This window comes from Chionomys nivalis, chromosome 13, assembly GCF_950005125.1.
Source record: "Chionomys nivalis chromosome 13, mChiNiv1.1, whole genome shotgun sequence".
Taxonomy (NCBI): domain Eukaryota; kingdom Metazoa; phylum Chordata; class Mammalia; order Rodentia; family Cricetidae; genus Chionomys; species Chionomys nivalis.
The window spans coordinates 9,217,323-9,236,050 of NC_080098.1; the positions used below are offsets into that span (position 1 = coordinate 9,217,323).

The following is an 18,728-nucleotide window of genomic DNA, read 5'->3' on the forward strand; positions in this document are numbered from 1 at the left end:
GAATTTTAATTCTAGAACAAATGTCCTTGAACATTCTAGACAAATGCTCTACCATGGAAGAAAGTTCCTAGCCTAGATTCTGTGTTTTAATGCAAAAAGACTTTGTTTTCAATAGTGTGGATGACTGATTCTATTCAAGATTGTATTTGTATTCCAAGCCACTAAAAGAGCAGAAAAAGAAACAAGACAGAAGACAGTTTCAAAGAAAAAAAGTAAACTTGCAAAAAAAAAAGCAAAGTTGTTTAAACATCCTAAATAATCTATAAAAGGTGGCTAAAGTTGACAAATGAATTTGGAAACATTGCAGAATTATAAGTTTGTGTGTGTGTGTGTGTGTGTGTGTGTTTTGTTTTTTTCTGAGACAGGGTTTCTCTGTGTAACTAGCTGTCCTGGAACTCACTCTGTAGACCAGGTTGGCCTCGAACTCACAGAGATCCACCTGCCTCTGCTTCCCATGTGCTGGGATTAAAGGCGTGCGCCACCATTGCCTGGCCTATGACCAGTGTTTTAAAGCCAGTTACCTGTAAATTTTTCTGTAATCCCAAAACTCATCAGATTAGTTCCAAGCTTTTTTAAAAAAAATCACTCTCACATCCAATTTATTATCATTACTGTGTGTATATACTTTGCGCAAGTGTGAGGGTGCCAGTGCTGCAGCATGAGGGAGGTCAGAAGACAACTCTGGAGCTGTTTTTCTCCTTTATGTTTAAAGGGGTTCAGGGAATTGAACTCAAGCTTGCACAGCAAGTGCTTTCACCCATTGAGTCATCTTACCAGACTGATTTGGGCTGTCTTTCTTCCCTCCCTCCCTCCCTCCCTCCCTCCCTCCCTCCCTCCCTCCCTCCCTCCCTCCCTCCCCCCCTCCCCCATCCACTCCTCTTTTTCTAGTCAGGCCTTTCATGGATATCAACAAAACATGGCATATCAAGTTGCAGTAGGACTAAGCACCTCCCCTTGAATGTAGACTGGACAAGGCAATCCAGTATGAGGAATAGATTCTTACGAGTCAGCCAAAGGGACACTCACTGTTCACACTGTTAGGAGTGCAACAAGATAAACAGCTGTCACATGTATGTAGAGCCATATGGGCTCCCTGGTTGTTGGTTCAGACTCTGTGAGTTCCTCTGAGCCAGGGTAGTTGATTTTCGTGGTTTTTTTTTTTTTTTTTTTGGATTCTTTTGTTGATGTCCTTGACCCCCTTTGGCTCCTGCATTCCTTCCTGCCTCTCTTCAGCAAGATTCCCTGGGCTAGGGGGCTGGAGAGGTGGCTCAGCGGTTAAGAGAACTGACTGTTCTTCCCGAGGACCCGAGTTCAATTCCCAGCACCCACATGGCAGCTCACAACTGTCTGAAGATCCAGTTCCAGGGGATCTGACACCTTCACACCAATGCACATAAAATAAAGTTAAAAAGAAAAGATTCCTTTGGTTAATGTTTTGCTGTGGATCTCTGCCTCTGTTTCCATCAGTCACTGGATGAAGACTCTCTGATGACAATTGGGTTAGCCACCAATCTGATCACAGGAGATGGCCAGTTCAGCCTGTATATTCGCTATTGCTAGGAATCTTAGCTAAGGTCATCCTTTTAAATTCGTGGGAGTTTCCCTTGCACCAGGTTTCTACCTAACCCTGAAAACTACCCCCTTTCCAATCATCTTTTTCAGTACTCTCCCTCTCCACCCACCGTCCACCCCTCAAGTTCCCATCTCCATCTGTCCCCAGTCCCCTTTCCAGGGAGATGAATGTGACCCTGTTTGTTAGCTAGCCTCTCTGGGGCTGTGGATTAGCATGGCTACCCTTTACTTCACAGCTGATATCCACTTATGAGTGAGTACATGCTATGTTTGTCTTTCTGGGTCAGGGTTACCTCACACAGGATTTTTTTTTCTAGTTCCACCCATTTGCCCTCAAATTTAAGATGTCATTTTTTTTAACAGCTGAGCAATACTTCATTGTGTAAATAAATCACATTTTCTTTGTCCATTCCTCGATTGAGAAGCATCTAGATTTTTCCAGGTTTTGGCTATGACAACTAAAGCTGCTGTGAACATAGTTGAACAAGTGTCCTTGTGTTATGGTTGAGTATCCTTTTGATATATGTCCAAGAATAGTTTAGCTGGGTCTTGGGTAGATAGGTTTCTAATTATCTGAGAAACCACCATTTCCAAAATGGATGTACAAGTTTGCACTCCCACCAGCAATGGAGGAGTGGTTCCACTTGCCCCACATCCTTTCCAACATAGGCTGTCATTAGTGTTTTTGATCTTAGTCATTCTGACTGTGTAGGATGGTATCTCAGAATTGTTTTGATTTGCATTTCCATGATGGCTAAGGATGATAAATGTTTCTCTTTAAGTGTTTCTCTGCCATTTGAAATTCTGTTGAGAATTCTCTGTTTAGGTCTGTACCTCATTATTAAGTTGGATTATTTGGTTTTTGAGTTCATTATATATTTTGGAGATCAGCCCTCTATCGGATGTGGGGTTGGTAAGGATCTTTTCCCACTCTGTAGGTTGCTGTTTTGTCTTATTGACTATGTTCTTTGCCTTACAGAAGCTTTTCAGTTTCAAGAATTCCCATTTATTAATCTTGGTATTTGTGCTACTGGTTAGGAAGTTGTCTCCTGTGTTAATGTGTTCAAGGCTACTTCCTACTTTCTCTTTTATTAGGTTCATTGTAACTGGATTTCTGTTGAGGTCTTTGATCTACTTGGACTTGAGTTTTGTGCAGATGATAAACATGGATCTGTTTGCATTTTTCTACATGTGGACATTCAGTTATGCCAGCACCATTTGTTGAAGTTGCTTTTTTTTTCTCTGTTGTGTATTTTTGTCAAAAATCAGGTGTTCCTAGGTGTGTGGATTTATGTCTTGGTCTCTGTTTGATTCTCTTGATCCACTTGTCTATTTGTATGCCAGTACCATGCTGGTCTTGTTATGACAGCTTTGCAGTAGGTCTTGAGAGCAGGGATGGATGGTGAGACCTCCAGCAGTTCTATTGTACAGGAGTTTTTGTTTTCTATCCCGGGGTTTTTGGTTTTTTTTTTCCATTTAAAGTTCATTATTGTTTTTTTTTTCAAAGTCTGTAAAGAAGAGAGAGAGAGAGAGAGAGAGAGAGAGAGAGAGAGAGAGAGAGAGAGAGAGAGAGAGAGAGAGAAAGCATGCCATTTGACTAGTTTGGTATTTCTGATTTGGGCTTTTTAAATGGAGGAAAATAGCTCTGTATTTGTATAAAATGTGTGTTTAATGAATGTCAACTAACTATTGCTTATTTTTGTTCTTATTTCAGGCTACAGACAAGAGAAAAGCTCTAGAAGAGACCAAAGCATATACAACCCAATCTCTAGCTAGTGTTGCTTATCAAATAAATGCATTGGCCAACAATGTACTCCAGTTGCTGGATATCCAGGCATCTCAGCTTCGGAGGATGGAGTCTTCCATCAATCACATCTCACAGGTATCAGCTTATAAAGTCTTTTAGGTTTATAGTTAGTCAAATGGTAGCACATGTCTTAATTATAAGGGTCATACGTGCTAAGAAATGTGTTGCTAGGAGATTTTGCTGTGGTGTGAACATCTTAGAGAGCACCTACATCAATCTTCATGGTATGTAAGTCTACCTACTGTTCCCTATGGATGGTTGATGTTGTTAAGAGTGGAAAATGCATGATTCACAAGGCTGTTGCTGGTGTAGAAAAAAGTTTTTAAAATAATTTAAAAAATAGTGTTAGGGCTGGAGAGATGGATCAGCAATTAAGAACACTGGTTGTTTTTCTAGAGGACCTGGATTCAATTCCCGCACCCACATGGCAGCTCAAAAGTGTCCGTAACTCCAGTAATGAAGGATTTGATACTCTCACAACAGACATGCAGCAAAACACCAGAACGCTTTAGATAAAAAAGATATCATCTAAAAAGTTACTCCTAAAAAGAAAAAAACATAGTAGTAATGTTTTTTAATACAGTGGTAACAAGTACTGTAATCTATAGACCAGTAAGAATTTATTATCATTATCAGGCATTATACAGCATAAAAGTGTGACGGGCAGTACAATAATAGGTATGTTCACACAGCCACTGCCATGAAACAGATGAGTAATATACTGTTCTTGGACACTGATGTAAAACCCTAGTAGACCTCAGGTAATATGCAGTCTCAGACAGATGTGATGTAATAATGGTATAGGTGATCTGGGAATATAAGATCCTTACCTAGTATTTTACTGATGATTGTAGGCATGATCACTCTTAGCTTTGTTGTGAGTCGAGTAAGCTTTAAGTCTTGAAATAGTCTCACTGTAGCCCTGGTGGTCCCTGGGCTTAACCTCTTTTTAAAAAAGTTATTTTTTTTTTTTAATGTATGATAGTGGCTTACAAATATGTCTGTGTACCATGTGGGTGCCTGGTGCCCACAGAAGCTAAAAGAGGCCATCAGATCCCCTAGGACTGAAGTTATAGATGGTTAGGTTCTCTGTAAGATGATCCAGTGCTCTTAATGGCTGAGCCTTCTCTCCTGTCTCCAGCCTTAGCCCTTTAAATGCTGGGTTCATCGATATGAACCACCATGTTTGCTTATACTGTTTTTTAAAGTTTTCCTTTTATACAACCATAGTCTTTTGAATGCTGGGTTCATAGGTATGTACCACTATTCTATTTTTTGTAAGTCTTCTTCTTCTTCTTTTTTTTTTTTTTTGGTTTTTCGAGACAGGGTTTCTCTGTGGTTTTGGAGCCTGTCCTGGAACTAGCTCTTGTAGACCAGGCTGGACTTGAACTCACAGAGATTCACCTGCCTCTGCCTCCCGAGTGCTGGGATTAAAGGCGTGCGCCACCAACGCCCGGCCTGTAAGTCTTCTTTTTACATTTGTAGAAAAACAACACAAAACTGAACATTTAAGGTGTTTTGTTGTTTTGACTAGGGATAGAACCTAGGGCTTTGTGTATTCTAGTCATGCATTCTACTACTGATCTCCACACCCTTTTTTTTTGTTTGTTTTGTTTTGTTTTGGTAAGCTGCCCAGGCTGGCCTTAAATTTTCTTCCTCACCCTACCTTAGCCTCCTGAGTAGCTGGGATTATAGTTATATCCCACCATGCCAGCCTATTGACTTTTGTTGAGGTAAACTAAATTACATTTAATTAATGCTTATAATAGCACTTGTCAATTTTTACATATTCTCAAAAGGTCATCAGCATAAAGAAAGGAACATGTGCTTTTGTAAACTTTGCCTCCATCCCATCCCTTGTTCTCAGGTTTTTTGTCATTATAGAATAGTTCATATTTTCTGGAAATTTGTGTGAATGCATTCATGTACCTATCCCCTACCATTTTCATCTTGATTTAGCCCTTTTTACATAGCACACTTACTTTGAAATTTACCCATACGGTTCCCATATAAGAGTCTGCTTTTATTGCTGAGCGGTTTCATTTGATTTCCCTCCCCTCCCCCCTTCTCTTCTTCCCTCCCTCCCTTTCTTTTTTTCCTTTCTCTCTCTCTCTCTCTCTCTCTCTCTCTCTCTCTCTCTCTCTCTCTCTCTCTCTCTCTCTCTTTTGTTTTTGGTTTTCAAAACAGGGTTTCTCTGTAGCTTTGGAGCCTGTAGACCACACTAGTCTCAAACTCACAGAGATCTGCCTGTCTCTGCCTTCCAAGTGCTGGGATTAAAGATGTGCACTACCACTGCCCGGCCTGTTGAGCAATTTCTTGTTATCTGTTTGTGTATCTGTTGTTGGAAATATAGGTTGTGTTTATATTTTGCTAACTGCACATTAAACTTCTATAAACATTTATATATAGATCTTCCTATAGTCAAATGATTTTCAATTTTTAGAAATTACATTTTTATTTATTTTTTTTTGTGTGTGGGTGCATATGTGTCTCAGCATATTTTGTTTGGAATTAGAGGTGAATTAGCTCCCTTTCAGTATGTGGGTCCTGGAGTGTGCTCAGATTGTCAGGCTTGGTAGCAAGTGCCTTCATGTTCTGAGTCATTCTCATTGGTCATGCTTTTGTTTCTTTAAAGAAGATATGTGTGTGGAATGAATAGTTTACATGGTAGATGTCTATTTATAAGAAATTATCAGATTTTTTTAGTGTTTACTGTCTAGTCTGTGAGAGATAAGGAACAAGATCATAGGTTTTGTTACTTTTTATGCATTTGTAGAAAGGAACAAGGTTGTTTGTTTTATCTCCTAATAAAATGAATTACTTTGGTTTTGCATTATTTTAAATGTTATCAGTCTTTACTGGGATTAAATTCCAGCTAACTGATGTATTTCCAGTTCTATACATTGTTAGATTTAATTTGATAGAATGTTACGGGAATTACTTTATGGTCCTGAGAATTATTGGTTATGTTTTGTAGTATCTTTGGCTTTGGTGTCATTATTGTAATTCTGGTTTTTATATGAGTAGTTTTCCATTTGACCCTAGACTTTTCACTTGGAAGTTATGAGTGTACACGTGTGTGTATGAGTGTGAGTGTGTGTGTGTGTGTGTGTGTATGTAGATGGAAGTTTCTGTCCTATTCAGTCCCAGAGAAACACACAGAGACTTATATTAATTATAAACTGTTTGGCCTATTAGCTCAGGCTTATTGTTAACTAGCTTTTACAACTTAAATTAACCCATAATTTTTATCTATGTTTAGCCACATGGCTTGGTACCTTTCATCAGTGAGGCATTCTCATCTTGATTCCCCTGCTTCTGGATGGTGACTGTGTCTCTGCCTTTTCTCTTCCCAGAATTCTACTAGTCTGTTCACCCTGCCTATACTTCCTGCCTGGCTACTGGAATCAGCGTTTTAATACGAATGACAAATCTTTACAGTAAACAAGAGCATATCCCACAGCGTGTGTGCATGTGTGTGTGTGTTTGAAATACTGATTAAATTTGTTTGGCAGCTTCATACATGTTTGTAGTACATTTTGTTTACTCTCACCTCCCATCTTCTCATCTCCCTCCACTCATGTCAAGCTGCTGTCGGCCTCACAGGTCTCCTTCCCACATTCATACTTTTTTTGTTTTGTAGTCCTCTGTTTTTTAAAAGGACTGTCTATGTGACCATGAGTTTAGAACTATCCATTGGGATCTTTATGACTGGTATTATTCTTTTGTTTTACGACGGACTCTCCCTAGCTGGCCTGGATTTCACTGTATATCTTAAGGTAGTCTTAAACTCAGGGTAACCCTCCTATTGCAACCTCCTGAATGCTAGGGTTGATTTCTTTAAATAAGGAGATTAGGACATAAGCATGCACAGAGGCAAGACCGTAAAGATAGAAAATAAAGACGAAATGGCCATGTGTGAGACAAGAAGCCAGCCGTGGGGTTGTGGTGGTCCTAGATGACCAGGTGCTGGATTTTTAAGACATCCAACTTTGTGAGGGCAACCCCAACAAATTAGTTTTACTATCTTTAGGGCCCTCACTTTTGTCAACAATTATTGATTTTTTAAAAGTAGGGTTCTGATATATAATTCCGGCTGGCCCAAGACTTGCCATGCTTTTGCTTTACCTTCTCCAGTGCTGAGATTATAGGCTCGCACCATTGCCAACCTAGATGAAAAGTTCTTACCAAAACTGATTCAGGCAGAAAGATCTACAAATTGATAATTGTCATTGAAATGAGAATAGTGTGATTATCAGCAGGACCTAAAGGTCATACAAACATTTAGTAGAGGGGGCTGGATCAATGGCTCAGTGGTTAAGAGCACTGTCCACTCTTCCAGAGGTCCTGAGTTAAATTCCCAGCAACCACATGGTGGCTCACAACCATCTGTAATGAGATCTGGCGCCCTCCTCTGGTGTGGGCATACACGGAGGCAGAATGTTGTATACATAATAAATAAATAAATCTTAAAAAAAAAACATTTAGTAGAAGTCACTTGGTGGACTAGTTTTCTTTTAATGATATGGATACTTAACCTGCATGTATATGTTTGTGTGCTGTGTGCCAACCAGAAAAGGCCTTTGGAGCCTCTGGAACTGGAGTTACAAGCAGTTGTGAACCACTCTGTAGGTTCTGGGAATTGAAACCTGGTCCTCTGGAAGAGCAGGCGGTGTACTTGTTCCTAAGCTACCTCTCCGGCCCCAGATGCAGTTGGTATTTTAAAGGATGGCTTTTCACAGTTGATAGTTTCATAACTGGGGTTTAGTCCACTTGGTTTGATTCCCCAGGGCTGCATAGATCAGACAAGTTAGTATAGACCTGTGAACACTGGGGAATTGGAAGAAGGAGGTTTTGGAGTGAGAGGTCATCCTTGACCACAGCAAGATGAAAAACAGCCTGAGCTATTCGAGACTTTGTCTCAAAGAAGAAAAAACAAAGCAGGGCAATGGTGGTGGTGGTGGTGGTGGTGGTGGTGGTGGTGGTGGTGGTGGTGGTGGTGGTGGTGGTGGTGGTGGTGGTGGAGGAGGAGGATCTCTGAGTTCGAGCCTGGCCTAGTCTAAAGAGCAAGTGCCAGGACAGATTCCAGAGCTACACAGAGAAACCCTGTCTTGAAAAATCAAAAAAAGAAAAAAAAAAGTCCAAACAAAAAACCCAAGGGCAACAAATGTGAAAAGCAAACCACCAAAACTCTAATAAAGTGTTATTTTCTTCTTTGAAAACACCCAGATTGTCTGCAGCACTGCCTCCTCTTCCCCTGTCCTTCCTGTCTGTCCTCTCAACCCCCTTCCCTCCCACCTTTTTGAGACCAGGTTTCATGACATCCAGGCTGGTTGTAGCTTCTGCTGCTACTTTTCTTCCCCTTCTGTTTACTTGTAAATTCTTTTAATTCCATGTGCACGTTTGTGTTTGTAAAGATCTCTTGGAACTGGTGTTACAGAGAATTGTGAGCACCGTGGGGGTGCTGAGAATTAAGCCTATAGGTGTTTGTTTTGTTTTTTGTTTTGTTTTTTTCTTCGAGACAGTGTTTCTCTGTGTAGCTTTGGAGCCTGTCCTGCAACTCACTCCATAGACCAGGCTGGCCTCCAACTCACAGAGATCCACCTGTCCCTGCCTCCCAGGTGCTGGGATTAAAGGCATGTGCCACCACTACCAGGTGACTATAGGTATTTTTTAATGTTAATATAATACATATGGGGGCTGGAGAGATGGCTCAGTGGTTAAGAGCATTGCCTGCTCTTCCAAAGGTCCTGAGTTAAATTCCCAGCAACCACATGGTGGCTCACAACCATCTGTAATGAGGTCTGGCGCCCTCTTCTGACCTTCAGGCATACAAGCAGACAGAATATTGTATAATAAATAAAATATAAAAAAATTTAAAAATTATACTTTAAAAAATATATTACATATGGACAGAATATATCTTTCAATTTTTTGGTTGTAACTGTTTTCTCTTTTAAAGATTTGCCATAGGCTAAGCATGGTGGCACAGGCCTGTGATCCCAGCTACTTGGGAGTCAAGTTCAAGACCTGGGAAAATGGAGCCAATAAATGATGTGGGCTAAAGCCTCATATCAATAGCCAACTTTATTTAGAGCATCAGACAGTTTATACTCTGAGAGTAAAGAGAGTCATATGAGTAAAGTGTCCAAGCACAAATGCAGGCTGCGTGTGGGCGGTGAGCTGCATATGGCAGAAGGTGTTTTTCCACAGCGGCATATGAACAAGTGACAGCCAGTTGTAATGAGTAATCTGAGGTAAAGTCACTCTATCTGTGACACCTGGCAGGGGCAAGAAAGCATAACCCAAATCCCATTACATGTTCTTGAAGAAACTGAGATCACAAGTTCCTTTTCTTGTTCCTTGGAGTTTTCTCACAAGAAACCTTACAGGACTCCGTTCTTGGAGCGTGTTCTGTCACCCTGTGTGTCTTTCTGTAAACTGTGGTAGTGTTGGGGTTGGACCCCGCCTTTAGACTTCCTAGGCTAAGTGCTCTTTCACTGAGCTGCGACCCCAGCCCTTGGTGTTCGGATTGTTGTTACTGTGTGACTGAGACTGCCCTGGGACTGTGCTGCTTCTTCCTCAGACCACTTGAGTGCTGCAAGCCTTAGCAGGCTTCCCTTCCTGTTACTCCTCCACCAGGCTTCCTCCTTCTTAACCCTTTTCCTTCCTTTTCTCTCCCTCCTGCCTCTTCTTCCTCCTAGCTCCTCTCTTCTTCCTCTTTTTCCTTTCTCCCCCTTTCGTACCTCACTCTACCCTCCTTTTCCTTTCTTCCCTTCTTCACTCCTGCTGTCTTTCCCTGCTTCCTTCTGTGGTGTTGTTATTTTTTGAGGCAGAATCTTAACTCTATACTCAGGCTGGCCTAGAATGTGGTCTGTGGCCTAGGATGATCTCAAGTTCACTGTAGTGATCCTGCTTCTGCTGCTCCAGTGCTAGGATTGTGTGTGTGTGTGAGTGTGTGTTTGTGACATAGCTGTTATCATTAGACTTTATTTCACATATCCCTCCCCAAATTGTGTACTCTGTGAAGGTTGCGAAATGCCAGTCAGTATTGCTTGGGATTATAATAAAAGTCCAAAATCTGTTCTGTTTCTTTCCTTGGTCTTCCTTTCTCCAGTGCTTGTATATAATACATGCTACATCCCAGTTTTTTTAAAATCTTTTTTTAAGTTGATATTTATTAAGCTCTACATTTTTCTCTGCTCCCCTCCCTGCCTCTCCTCTCCCCCTTTCAACTCTCCCCCAAGGTCCCCATGCTCCCAATTTACTCAGGAGATCTTGTCTTTTTCTACTTTCTACTTCCCATGTAGATTAGTTCTATGTGAGTCTCTCTTAGTGTCCTCATTGTTGTCTGAGTTCTCTAGGATTGTGGTTTGTAAGCTGGTTTTCTTTGCTTTATGTTTAAAAACCACCTATGAGTGAGTACATGTGATAATTGTCTTTCTGTGTCTGGGTTACCTCAAAATAATGTTTTCTAGCTCCATACATTTTCTTGCAAAATTCAAGATGTCATTATTTTTTTCTCATGCTTGTTTTTTTTTTTAATACATGTGAATAACTATGAATTAATTTATCCTCACAACAGCCTCATTAAAACGCCTAGTGTGGTGGCACAACCTTTATTCCCGGCACTCAGGAGACAGAGACAAGCAGATCTCTGAGTTCCACACTATCTGAGGTTTCATTGTAAGACCCTGTCTCAAAACACAAAAACTCAAACACGAAAGCAAACAAATAGCACCCAATCTCATTACAGATGCAGAGGCTAGATAATTCACTTAGGGTTATGTACATTATAAATGGCATGTTCACCAGACACAGTTGGCCTTAGAACCTGTTATTACTTGTTGTATTATCCTTGTTTTTCCTAGACATTTTTTTTGGTAGGGATAGTACTATACTTTAAACCTAAGGCCTTACACATGGCAAACAAGCACCCATCTACTGAGCTCCCTAAAGACCCCCTTAAACTCTAAAGGCAACCGTTCTCTCATCTGTTCTACCACTGTCATCATCATAGAGAGCCGAAGTCTCTGGGTCTAGGGATTTTTTTTTTTTTTTAAAGACAGGGCTAAGGTCGATCTAGAACTCAAGATTCTCCTTGCATCCCCAAGGATTACAGATGCAACCCATCATTTCTGGATGGTTTTAGTGTTTTGTTTTTAGTTTGCCTTTTCTTCTTTCAGACAACTTTTGAATATTTTATTTAGTGATTGTCACGTGTTTGTGCACGGTAGGTGGGAGGGCGGAGGAGAGAGCTGTCTCACAGGGCTTGATTATGTGTTGGTTTTCTAAGAGGATACTGTGCTGCCACTTGAGGCCTGTTTCTGTTTGGAGATGAGGCTACTGTATCTCTGGATATATATATCTTCTGTGTTACCCTCTCTTAAAATTATTTTCTAAATATTTCTAAATTATTACTCATCTCAGGAAAGTTGCCTCAGTTTTATTTTCTGGTTATGTCTATTTTTTCTTTTTAAGTTTCAGTGGTCAAAAGAATTATTTTATTTATTAGTTTTTGTTTTGTTTTTTTAAATTTTTATTTCTTTGTTCCTTATTAATTTTTTGTGGTTTATTTTTTAGATTTGTTTCAGGTCCCCCTTTCCTTATGAAATCTGGTAGTCATTTTTCTCAGTATTTAAGAATTAGAGACTCAGCTGGGTGGTGATGGTGCATGCCTTTAATCCCAGCACTTGGGAGGCAGAGGCAGATGAATCTCAGTGAGTTAGAGGTCAGCCTGGTCTACAAAGTGAGTTCCAGGACAGCCAGGGCTGTTACACAGAGAAATCCTGTCTTGAAAAACAAAACAAAACGAAACAAAAAGAAAAAAAAAAGAATTAGAGACTAAAATGCCTACGTAGAGCCTTCTTGTTGTTATATTGTTGATGTTCTTGTTTTTATTTTTCTTTTTAAAATAAAAATATTTAAGCACTTGTGTGTTGTGTGTGCATGTGTGTGCCTGTACTCATGTCTGTGTGCATGCACATACCTCGGCACTTGTGTGAGAAGAGGAACTTACTGGAATTGTTTTACCCCATGGGTTCCAGGAATTGAACTCAGATTGTTAGGCTTGGTGACAAAGCCTATTTACTGAGCCATCTGGCCATCTAGCTTTTCATTTTAAAAATCTTTGTACATGTACGTATTATATGTTGATAATATTTTCTAACTACCTTCCCTCTTTTTTCCCATCACCCTCTCATAATCAATTTTTCTAGATGACTTTATTTTTTTATTTATGTATTGTGATTGTGGCGTGGTGGCATGGTATGGTGTGCATATGGAGGTAGGGGACTACGGGAGTTGTTTTCTCCTTCTATCTTTACGTGGTGTCTTGGTTAGGGGTTACTATTGCAATGATGAAATACCATGTCCTAAAGCAAGCTGGGGCTGGGGAGGGTTTATTTGGCTTATACTTCCATATCATAGTTCATTATTAAAGGAAGTCAAGACAGGAACTCAAACAGGGAAGGAACCTGGAGGCAGGAGCTGATGCAGGCACTATGGGTGAATGACTGCTGCTCACTGACTTGCTCTTCATGGCTTCCTCAGCCTGTTTTCTTTTAAAACCCAGGACCACCAATCCAGGGGTGGTCTCACCTGTAGTGTTCTGGACCCTACCCCATCAGTCACTAATAAGAAAATGTCCTACAGCTTGCCTATAGGAATTTTCTTAGTTGAGGTCCTCTGCTTTCAGATGCCTATAGCTTATGGCAAATTGACATAAAACTGGCCAACACACATGGGTTCCACTTACTGATTTCAGGTTGTCAGGCTTTGCCTAACAAATAGCCTTCCCTACCAGGCCACCTCACCCTCTCTTCTGCTTTCAAGTCTTGGCCCGGGACTTGGGATCCTCCTGCCTTTGCTCCCAATTGTTGCTATTATAGGCATGAGCCACCATGCCTAGTTATTTAATAGTAATTCTGACTCAAGTCTTTCATTATGTGTTCCCATGGAGTCTGATTTTTCAGTTCATATTTTCTTAAGAAATTTAATTTGTAGTGTGCATATATAGGTTGTTCCGAATCAAGTTAATTTCGGAGTTGATTGGAACTTTGTTTCAGGCATATTTAACAGAGCTCTGTAGCAGGATTTTGGGCACTGGGCCATTTCCAGAGTCTGGCCTGTTTTAAATAGCAGGAACAGACAAAGGTTGTCTTATTCTTTGCTGAAGGCTTTCTCTGTGTACTTGTCTGTGTACTCTGTGTACTTGTCTTTCTCTGTGTACTTGTCTGTGTACTCTGTGTACTTGTCTTTCTCTGTGTACTTGTCTTGGGACTCTTACACTTTTCCTACCCGTCTCCGTTTGCTATTCAGGGCAAAAGGCTTTAGATTTTATTTCCTAGTTGTTTTCAGCAAATATATATTGTGGTTTTATTTCTATGTAAAAGTCTTTGGTTGAAAGCCATGTTACCCTCTCTGTAGAGGCAGTTGAGGTTCAGTAGGCCTCCTGATAGATACAGTGTAGGTTAAGGAGAGATCAAGTAGTATTGCTATAAGACAGCTCTTCCCTGCCTGCTTTTCTGTGTTTGAACATCGGGACAAGTTTTTGTTTTTGTTTTTTTAAAGAAGCTTATCTGTGTTCTTTAACCCACCAAAGTAACAAGGACAGGAAAGAGAACACATTTAAAACAACATATTTCTTTGTGGTGATTTCACATAATCAAGTATTTGTTTTTTTGTTTTAAAAAGATCTATTTTTTAAATTATGTACATTTGTGCATATATGTACAGAACGTGTGCAGGTTCCCTCAGAGACAGAAGAGGGTTTCTAATCACATGGAGCTGGAGTTAGAGGTAATTTCCTCTGATGTGAATTCTTGGAACTGAACTTGGTCTTTTGCGAAGGCCAGGCCATCTCTCTAGCCCATACAATCAAATCTTAGAGGATACTGTGAACTGAAGTTCCCAGAAAAACAACAAAGCCATGCCTATGTTAAAGATTTACAAAGGCAATTGCCTGGTTAGAACTTGCTAAGTAGGAGGAGAGCCTCAGTGTTGTTGCTTATCTGGAGCCAGATTATCTTATGCTATTACCAGCCAGCTGTTGTCTTCCTCTGTTTTACCTAGCAACCATTCTTGTGACTTCTAGGTTAATTCTTTTCAAATGTACTGTTAGACCACTAACTTTCACCAACCCAAAGGCTAAGAAAGTTACAGATAATTCTCTATCAGATTCCCCACCTTTCTATAACCAACCTACTTGATGTTTCCATCAATATATTTGAGAAGTGCTATCATTTCTTATATTCTTTGTTCTGTAACAATAAAACTTTCATGAAAATGTTACCATATGGGAATTATATGATTTTTTCATATATGTATTAGGGTAACCTGAGTGTGTTGCAGGCCATGGTCTCTCATACTTGGCTGCAGAGTAAACTGTCTCATGTTCTCTTGGATTCTAGAGCAGTTTCTGTTGCTGTTGTTTTAAAGACGGAGTCTCACTGTGTATCCCTGGCCTTGAATTCCTTTCAAAGAGGTTCACACAATCCTTGCTTTGTGGTCCACCATGCTCACCTCAGCTGTGTGTGTGTGGGGTGTGTGTGTTGTAATCAAAAGATAGTTTTGTTTACTTGTAAAATTTACCAGTTTGCTTATAAATTGTGTATTTGGATTTTTTGTCACTTGTAGTCCAGGCTAGCCTCCCATTCATAACCTAGCTAGGGATGACTTTGAACTCCCAGTCATACTGTTTCTATACAAGTGTGTGTATACCCATTCTTCCAGATTGTCCTAGAAAATTGCTTTGGTGATATTTCATTCATTCTTTGAAAACATTTACTTACCATACAATTTATTTTGCCTAATTTCTAACATTAATTTAATAAAGGCTGGCTTTAAATTAGTGTGGCTCAGTAGGTATGTGCACTTACACAAGTGGCAGAACTCATGTTCAGATCCCAGTACCCACATAAAAAGCCTGTGTGGAGCCGGGCGATGGTGGCGCACGCCTTTAATCCCAGCACTCGGGAGGCAGAGGCAGGCGGATCTCTGTGAGTTCGAGACCAGCCTGGTCTACAGAGCTAGTTCCAGGACAGGCTCCAAAGCCACAGAGAAACCCTGTCTTGAAAAACCAAAAAAAAAAAAAAAAAAAAAAAGCCTGTGTGGGCTGGCTAGGTGGCCACCTTAACCTGTACAAGTAGCAGACTCAGGATTCAGCAAGAAGCCCTGTCCAGGGGAGGAGGAGAGTAGAGCAGGGTGGCCGATGTCCTCCTCTGCACCCACATGCTGGGCATGTTCCTGCACACATACTGGCACACATAACAAAGAAAGAGAAAGAAATTGACAGCCAGGCATGGTGGCACGTGCCTTACGGTCAGGAGTCTGGGGGTGACAAGTTTAGGGCCTGGACTGCATAATGAGACAGGCCACCCCACCCCGCCTTGTGTGTGTGTGTGTGTGTGTGTGTGTATGTGAAGGTAGAGAGATGGAGAATATGAATTAGTGAATTAGCTTGTTAATGAATAGTAGTAAAGCGACTATGGATATCAATAATAGTCTATTTCAAAAGTCTAGATAAACAAAAGGAGAGTTACAAATGATTTTTAAAGTTTTTTACCATAAGGAAATAATAAGTGTTTAAATAAATAAACATTTACCTTCATTTAAACATTCAGTTTGAGCACCCATCAAAAAATTAGCACTGTACTGTTAATGTGTATAGGAGAAGAGAGGTTTGGGGTTTATGTCAGTGTGTTCTTTTTTTTTTTCTTTGGTCTTTTTTTCCTCGAGACAGGGTTTCTCTGTGTAGCTCTGGCTGTCCTGGAACAACTTGCTCTATAGGTCTACTAGGCTGGCTTCAAACAGTTTCTCTCTGCCTCCTGAATGCTGGGATTAAAGGCGTGTGACTGCCCGGCATGTCTGAGTGTTCTAACAACACTCATTTTTTGGGTAGAATATTTATTATTTTTTAATTAAAATTTTGTGTGTATGGGTGTTTTGCCTGCATGTATATAGGTGTACCATGTTTGTGCCTATTGCCAGTGACGGTCAGAAGAGGTTCTAACCAGAATTACGGATGATTGTAAACCACCAGGTGGGTGCTGGGACTGAAGCCTGGCTCCTGGAAGAGCAGCCAGTGCTCTTCACTGCAGAGCCATCTCTCCAGCCCCCACCATTGTTATTTCAGTGTCTGTTCACCTTCTCCTCGTATGTTTTCATTAGACAGAACCTGGTGCTTATCAAGCTAGCTCCGAGATGCTGTTCAAAATCCTGTTGCTGGTGGAAAAACTGAAGTTTGAACAGGATTTCCATTATTTTTACAGTACATAGCATGATGTGTATAGGTTCTTACATCTGAGAAATTCTCTATTTAATTTTATTATTTGTTTATTTTTATGAGACAGTTTTTCACTGTATAGACCATGCCCAGCATGAAATGCTTTTATTTTAATCTGGGAATGTAGAATTGGTTAGTTTGATAAATGAGATTTATATTTGTTGTATTTTTTTTTTTTTTTGTGGTCTACCTGCCTCTGCCTCCTGAGGGGATTAAAGGAGTGGGCCACTGCTTTGATCCAGATTTGTAAAAAATTTGAGTGCACTTTGTATTAAACAGTATAGATTCTGATACAATAATCAGAATGGGTGGCTGTGCACACATGTGTGTTTTATATACCAAATCAAAGACCTTGCATATGCTGTCACTTTGTTACTTAGCTTAATTGTCAGCCCTATCAAAATAGAATCTTAATGGGTTAAAAACTGTATAAAATTTTATAACAATTAAGTGGAAGAGCCAGTATTCAAACCTGAGTTTTCTGACTTCATGCCCTTTCGGGGGGGGGGGTGTTAGTGTTAAATCACTGGATCTCATTGTTCCAGGCCCCTTTCTATTGGGATAACTCTTATTAGTGGGATGTACATTTCTGGACAGAATATGATTTGGATTCTTGTGAATCAGAATACTGGATAGGAGAAATTTTCAAGTCATTTAAACTAATATATTCAGTACATGTGTAGTATGTAAGAGGCAGGAGAGTGAGCAAAAGCTGACTTTCAGAAGCATCATGTAGACACATAGGGAAGGTAGGTGAGCCTTCTTGAACTTACTTTTCCCTTGAAGACCAGAACTGTATGGGATGTTCTAGGGGCTAAGAAACTTGTTTTCTTTCTGGGTGCCATCTTTTGGCAGGAAGTAGATAAAATTCATGTGGTTATGTTTTAAAGAATAGATTGGGAAAAGTACAAATTGCGTGTCTGTGGACCAGTTAGAAGACTAGTGTAAGAGTTGATGTGAGAGACATGTAGTAACTTAGGATTGAAGTATTTGAAATAGAAGGAAGCAGGTTTCTGACATTTAAAGGTAATGTGGCAAGATGTAGCAAAATATAACTTACTAGAGAACTGAAGTAGAGTGAGTCTTTAAAAATACACTCGAGCAGATGCATGTGTTTGGTTTATGCTGTATTTGTTTTGAGGCATCACCAGAGGAACAAGAGGAAAGTGTCTATATGTACATTGCAGTTTGTCTGAGTGTGGATGAGTTTACTAAGCAGAGTTGACAAAGAATACATCTCAGATTAATATTGTAAAGTGCCCTCGTGACGGAGATGGAGTAAATATTCAGGACAGTTAGGAAAAAGTGAAAGTAAGTAGTGTCTATCTCTTCTACTTCCAAACAAGATTTCATTGTTTCCCCTTTGAGGAGCTGTAGATTCCTTAATTTCTTTTTTTTTTTTGGTTTTTCGAGACAGGGTTTCTCTGTGGTTTTGGAGCCTGTCCTGGAACTAGCTCTTGTAGACCAGGCTGGTCTCGAACTCACAGAGATCCGCCTGCCTCTGCCTCCCGAGTGCTGGGATTAAAGGTGTGCGCCACCACCGCCCGGCTAGATTCCTTAATTTCATGGCAGGTAGAATTTAACTACAATTAGTGCTTAGCTAAGTTGCACTGCATCTCCTGAAAATGACGAAACTGAGATGTAGCTCAGTGGTGGAACACTTAACTCACATGTGTGAGGCTATGGTTTCTATTGCTCCACCATAAAAAAGAAAGTTTACAACCTGGTGGTGAAGGTGGGCGCATGATTTAATCCCAGCTCTCTGGGAGGCAGAGGCAGGTGGATCTCTTTGAGTTCAAGACTAGCCTTGTCTACAGAGTTCTAGTACATCCAGGGCTACACAGAGAAACCCTGTCTCTAAAAAAGAAACAAAAGAAATAAAAGAAAGTTTAAAGGCATTCTAGGAATACTACTCTACATCTTATAATACCAATAACTTATATTAGGTAGTTCTCAAAATTACTGAGGGAATCAAAGGGTATGAATCTTTTCTATCACAAAAGTCATCTTTAAAAGATTAATTTTATTTGCATTTATATGTATGTATGTATGTTCTCTGTGTGA

The 18,728-nt window shown here is 40.2% G+C and overlaps 1 protein-coding gene across 12 annotated transcripts in view; it reads left to right on the top strand.

The window, feature by feature from the left end:
* Abi1 (abl interactor 1) overlaps nt 1–18,728 on the top strand; it is an 85,585-nt gene that overhangs the window by 29,082 nt on the left and 37,775 nt on the right. For all 12 annotated transcript variants that reach the window (XM_057786990.1, XM_057786991.1, XM_057786988.1 and 9 more), the window contains exon 2: nt 3,287–3,454. In XM_057786990.1, the coding sequence (XP_057642973.1) occupies nt 3,287–3,454 (168 nt within the window). The remainder of the gene's footprint in view (nt 1–3,286; nt 3,455–18,728) is intronic.